We start from the raw sequence: 6102 nt of genomic DNA, 5'->3' as shown, positions 1-6102 counted from the left end.
TTGACCTTCCCAAACTACTAAAGTGCAAAACCAACACAACACTCCTTGTGGACCTCCAGCCAAGATCAGCAACTCAGTACAATCAGATTTAAAACCAGTAAGCTTCTAATCACACGATTCACCCTGCACACCATACAGAAGGGCCTTTACTGGATCAGCCACTCAGGACAGCATAATTAACTAAACTAGCTAGATAGGCATGGTCACTAATGATGCCATACTATAACATCCTGATGGATTGATACAAACACAGATGTTTGGCATTTTTATTGGTTGAGTGGTAAACGGTCACAGATAAGTCCAGATGTGGAGAGACCACCAAAATCTGATCTTCTCTTCCATTTTTTTGCATTGGTGTTGAGTGTCCACAGTGTTCATACAAATAGGAAAGTGGTTAGGACCCTCCTAAATGTTCGTCTGCCAGTTGTCCTGAGGGAGTCTCATTTTGTTCAGAATTACATGTATTTTCTGGTTCATGTATACAGCAATCACACGACTTTCCACCCTCTTGTAGTGAATTCCAACTTGTAAAATGTTTCCAACTAATTCTTTGCTGGGCAAAAGTTTTTTGCTTTTTCACTTTTACTGCTAAAAAGGTAAGAAAGGATAGAGTCACATTAAAAACTAACATTAATATAGTGAAACAATATTGAATTGTGCATTCTTCTATTTTGAAGGGTTCTCTAGAATATAGCTAATAGTCATCTACTTATGCATGTCTTCTTGGTTATTGTACATCCTATGCTATTTATCTTGGGATCCATATAGTGTATCTGAAAACATGGACATTGTGAGAGTAAGCTTTCAACACAACACATCTTAACATTTTTTTCTCCTGTGGTGTGATGTCATTGGATTCTGCACAGTAGAACATTACTAAGATTAACTCTTACTATTCTTTGTGGGAGATACCAGTATGTATATTATTTAAATAAAGTTTATGTTCACAGTTTGCTTTCTCATCAGTTATTGAACTTTAAACAATCAACCATAAGGCTTGTTTTTAGTATTACTATGTTTATCCCCAGCTAGCCAGCACTTCGAATGCTGTACTATGTATTTGATACATTCATGTATTTTTTTTTTTACCTTGCTATCTTCCACTGGTTCATCCATTCCTGCTAGTGTCATCAGATCAGATACATTCTTTTCCAGGTCATCAATACGGGTCCCCATTTCATCCAGTAAAATGTTAAAGAAAAACAGTTTTAGTTTCATTGCTGTTACTAATATCAATTCCAATACATACAGTTAAAACAGAAGTGGAAGTTAGTATAGTTTGTTAGGGGTCAATTTGATCACCCTAAAACCCACAAGCCACAGTTGTTTTCTATTAGAGCATTTTACAGAATTGCGCGGGGGGGGCATGGGGTTAGAAGAGCTGTTTTCTGATTGTCCCTTGATTTGCATGCATGGTTTCTTAAAATCATATGGTGGGGGGGGGGGGGGGGGTGTAATGAGGAATCTCATAGAATGCACAGTCACTTGATTACCGAATGAGATTCATGCAAACAATACACCATGCAGATAAAGCATTGGTCAAGCTGAAAACAGTTTGCATTAATAAGCATCTTAATATATTTTTTTGTTACTATATATGGGCTTTTTGTGAATTATTCTTTCACCAAGAATTTGAGACAAATATAGCAAGAAGCACTGCAATCAAAGACATAACTAACTACAATACTTTAGTCCTTTAAAATACTTTGGTTGTGGTATAGCCTCCTTTACCAGCAACTTTTAAAATTATTATTACATGCAACCTGTTAAAGATTACTGTCCGGAAAGTTTTTATTCTTTTTAAAGGATATTTCTTGAGACTATCTGGTTGGACATCACTTGAAACTTTCCCTGTAGATTCTGCATTGTTGTTTCAACCTGTTTTGAAAAGAGAAAGCAACATAGTATCTGTCAGAGTGTTCCAAAAGTATTTTGTTTAATAATATTGTTACTGTAGCTAATAATTATTTTGGCAGCTTGACATTTTTTTATTGCACTGATCCATTTTTGAAATGTCCAGTTTTTATTGTATTGGTCCAAATGCTTAATGTAAAATTTACTTTATAAATCATGTGATTAATAAATGAAGATTTAAGAATTCAAGGTACCACATATTATTATAGAAAATGCTCCCATTCTGTGGATAACCTGCACTTTGTGAAATCGTAGGAAATGTTTTAGTTATCTAGCTGATACTTCTCATTATTGTTTGAGGTTGATACACCTTTAAGAAATGTACCTCAGTGTTGTTAAGCAACACAGCACGGCCGACGGTATGTCATTGTGGGACTCCACAATGGCTCAGGGTGCGTTGTGAGATACACGGTGAAGCCAAGTGCCTTCAAACTCCTAATAAGTAGCTATATCCCACTATGACACACACCCTGGAGTGCCATATTGTGATTATAAAATAGCTATGGGGTAATCTGAAATTTAAAACAATTAACAAAAAATTTAATTGGGTTTCATCAGCTTTGCATCAATACCTTAGCATTTGAATGTATTAGATAAACTGAAGCACATGTGCAAGGAATATTTTGTAATTTATTTTAACTTTATTTATCTAGTTTGCTTCTATAATATTTAGACAACTATTTTATAAACTTACGTATACATAACTTTTTTAATATTTATTGCAGGCGACTATTTTTGTATACATGTCCTATGTTTATAAAAACACATTTATGTGTTGTATTAGAAACAAATATATATAATAATAACATGTTAAAGTAGCATGAATATGTAAAAAGTACCTTTCTAGTACTTGTGCTAATTGGTTGCCTAGATTCTAATACATTATTTAATCAAACTGTAACTCAATGCTTTCCTTCTTTTACAGATTCCAGAGTACATAAACACACATGAAGATGTGTGCTACCAATTACACTGATACAAACTACTATCCAGTCCTTACAAAGTTTTTTTTCCTGAAACTTGTTTGTGTTTTACTGGTCCTTGAACACTACAGCCTCCAAAAAGAAAAGGTCTTTCAAACTCAGATTCAGTATTTATCCTAAGGAGATACATCACACTACCACAATTGTAACAGATCTGATTTATACCTTTTACAATTTTGTAACGTTACAAAAAAAAAAGTGTACCTAAATTGTCATTAGATTTTATTTGGTGTAAATGTGGGTCCCAGTTATACTTAATAAACACAACTGTCTTTATAGTGTTGAAGAATTAAACACACGTCTTATGAAACAGATTACAAACACGTTTTAGTGTTTTAGACTATATTTTAGACGCACATATAAAGTATAAATACTTGTAATATATTGCATTAGATTCATGTTTAATTGTTAAACATTTGATTTGATGTGTAGCTGCTGTACATAACACAAATGAAATTGCTGTGAGCTGTCTGCGTTTCTTTATTTATTTATTTATTTATTTATTTATTTATTTATTTATTTATTATTTAGCTGTACACGAGATAGGCTTCTTGAAACCTTTAAAAACCATGTATCTGCAGTATTAGTATATCAATTCACATTAGTTCCGCATTATTACAAACTTTCAGGAGACAGTAATTTCCAATCACAGACCCGTAACTTACAAATGCCGACAGGTCCTGTACTGATGTTGGGTTACCGTCTGCCATCCTGTAGTGCTGATCCCGTTTACTCTTCATCGGATATGATTCTTTTTTCCAACTGTCCACCAAACACTCTCCCTAGTCTCCCAATAGGACTGAAGGACAAGCGTCCCAAACACAATCCTGGCAACAAGAGCTGTTGATTCAGACACAAACAAAAGCAAGTCAAACGGGCAGAAACATTCCCCGAGCCATTAGTGGTTACCATGCCAAAAAAAGCTTCTAACAGAATTTCTTTAAATTAATCTCAACAATTGTCAACAGCATGTTCCGAAGAAAGTGTTATTTCAATTAGATTTTTTTTTTCTTTAGGAATTAGTAGGTTATAAACATGACTATACTTCTATTTTCAGTCTGCGAAATGTATACGGTAGTTACACTGCCTGTCAGGTTTTTAGTAACAAACCGAAACTGTCTGTGACGAAAGTTCTACAAGCAAGAAATGTACCTGTGTAAGTTGACTTTTCTCTCAAAGTAGGTTCGAAATTATTTTTGATTCAGCTCTTCGTTCAAGAATAATGTTTAAGTAGAAACAATATTGTATTTAAAACAGCAATCCGTCGCATGGGGCCACTCCCTTGTTGACTTCCTAAGAGCCTAATCTGGCTAAACAAGGTAAAATATTAAGAGGCGTTTCCCTTCTCTGAAGCCTTGTGGAAATTAACCCTACAGTAGTAACGGTTGCTAATAGAGGGATTTTAACAGTCATTCGTTTTAAGAACTTTCTGGCCTCAATTTAAGCAGAAAGGAAATTCAAATCGATCTCAATGTTGTATTCACAAACCTCACTCCAATCTCTGCTAATTTATGCATGCAGCACGGTTAGTTATTGTAGCATTCACCAATTTGATGTAAACAACTATTTTAAATTATTACCACTTTTGTTTTGGGGGCGCATAGAACTGCAATGTACAAAAATGAAGGTTGATAAGAAGAAAAATATTTTAAAAAAATAAAATAAAAATAATGTACACAAAAAGTTTAAATGATATATATATATATATATATGATATCCTTTGTTGTAATAAGTTGTGTAGGCCTTACTTTAACCCAGTGAATTAACTACAAAACAAAGGATGCTAAATAACAGTTCAAGTTAAACGTTGTTTTGTTTATTCCTGAAATAAATAGTTCATAATGGCTGACACCGCATTTTATTTATTTATTTATTTTCATTTCTTGCCATTGCCGATTGTTCACAGTAAGTAGTGGCCATCAACACATTTTCATAAAGTAATAACATGAGGTTTACTTGTGCCTTTTTGTACCTGAACAAGCAAATGAAAACTGAATTTTAACTTTAAACACTTCAGATAAAACAAAAGTGGAAATGGCGTTGTAAAGTGAAGGAGAAAAAAACTCATAGTTTTGGTTCTCCTTTATTACATTCCATATAACAGAAAGTCGCAACAAAAAATATATAATATATACAATCTATATAAAAATCACTACACAACATTTTCAGGAAGTTGGGTACTGTTTATCCCTTTGCTCACTGTGAGAATTCTACCATTTTGAGGTCCGAATGACATGACTTAACTTTAGAGCATGTATCAGACCAAATATCTATTAAAGTATACAGTATTATACAGCAAAAGCAGTTGCTCTGCAGATTACTAAATAAATAATTATTTCATTCTGTGATCAAGTATACCCACACTGACCTAGTTTGAATGTGACAAAAAATGTTAAAAAATCCACTTGAAAATTCATTTTCTTTAGAAATGTCCTCATAAGTGTAATTTACGAATCTCCTACTTCAAATATGTAAAATTACCAGTGGTAGCCACACACCACAGGAACTAGAATCTGATATAGCCCACATCTCCTCCGTAGTCAAATCTTCCTTCTACCATTTTCGAAACATCGCCAAAGTCCGTCCCTACCTTTCCCTCCCAGATGCGGAGATACTTTGTTAAGCATTTGTCTCCTCTTGACTCAACTACTGCAACTCTCTATATGGTGGTCTCCTGGCATGCACCATAAACCAACTGCAGCTAGTCCAGAATGCCGCTGCCAGGATCCTCACCAGATGTAAAAAATGTGATCACATCACCCCCGGTCTTGCCCAGCTGCACTGGCTACCTGTAAAGTTCAGGATTATTTTCAAAACTCTCCTGCTCACCTACAATGCCCTTCATCACACAGGTCCTGAGTACCTCTTCAACCTGCTGACCCGCTATGTCCCTGCCCGCAAGCTGAGGTCCTCCGACTCTGGTCTGCATGTTATCCCCAAGCAAAAGTCCACCACACTTGGAGAACGCTCGTTTAGCTTCATGGCTCCAACTCTGTGGAACTCTCTCCCAGCTTTGGTGCGTGATGCTCCCACCGTTGGTTGCTTTAAATCAACTCTCAAGACCTACTTGTTCTCTCTTGCTTTCCATGCTCTTTAAGCCTGATATCTGCTATTAGTTGCTGCTACTATTTCATGTATTATGTTACTATCATGTATTATGCACTTTCCACTGTACTTAATGTATTATGCATTTTTCACTGTTTTT

General features: G+C 35.0%; 1 protein-coding gene across 2 annotated transcripts; it reads right to left on the bottom strand.

Annotated features, from left to right (window-relative positions):
* Positions 1-252: 252 nt before the first annotated feature.
* Positions 253-4239, bottom strand: LOC117394864 (heat shock factor-binding protein 1-like). 2 transcript variants are annotated; one of them, XM_033993520.3, is made up of 5 exons: positions 4050-4239; positions 3563-3740; positions 1812-1878; positions 1090-1184; positions 253-588 (listed from the first exon to the last, which is right to left on the bottom strand). In XM_033993520.3, the coding sequence occupies exons 2-5, from the start codon at positions 3635-3637 to the stop codon at positions 583-585; spliced, it is 243 nt and encodes an 80-aa protein (XP_033849411.1). In that variant the 5' UTR covers positions 3638-3740; positions 4050-4239; the 3' UTR covers positions 253-582. The 2 variants fall into 2 exon arrangements, with proteins under 2 accessions (XP_033849411.1, XP_033849410.1); XM_033993519.3 differs by having other exon boundaries at positions 3563-3737; positions 4050-4236.
* Between the last annotated feature and the right edge of the window lie 1863 nt (positions 4240-6102).

Source organism: Acipenser ruthenus, chromosome 3 (assembly GCF_902713425.1).
Source record: "Acipenser ruthenus chromosome 3, fAciRut3.2 maternal haplotype, whole genome shotgun sequence".
Classification (NCBI taxonomy): Eukaryota; Metazoa; Chordata; class Actinopteri; order Acipenseriformes; family Acipenseridae; genus Acipenser; species Acipenser ruthenus.
This window is presented reverse-complemented; position numbering and strand designations above follow the sequence as displayed.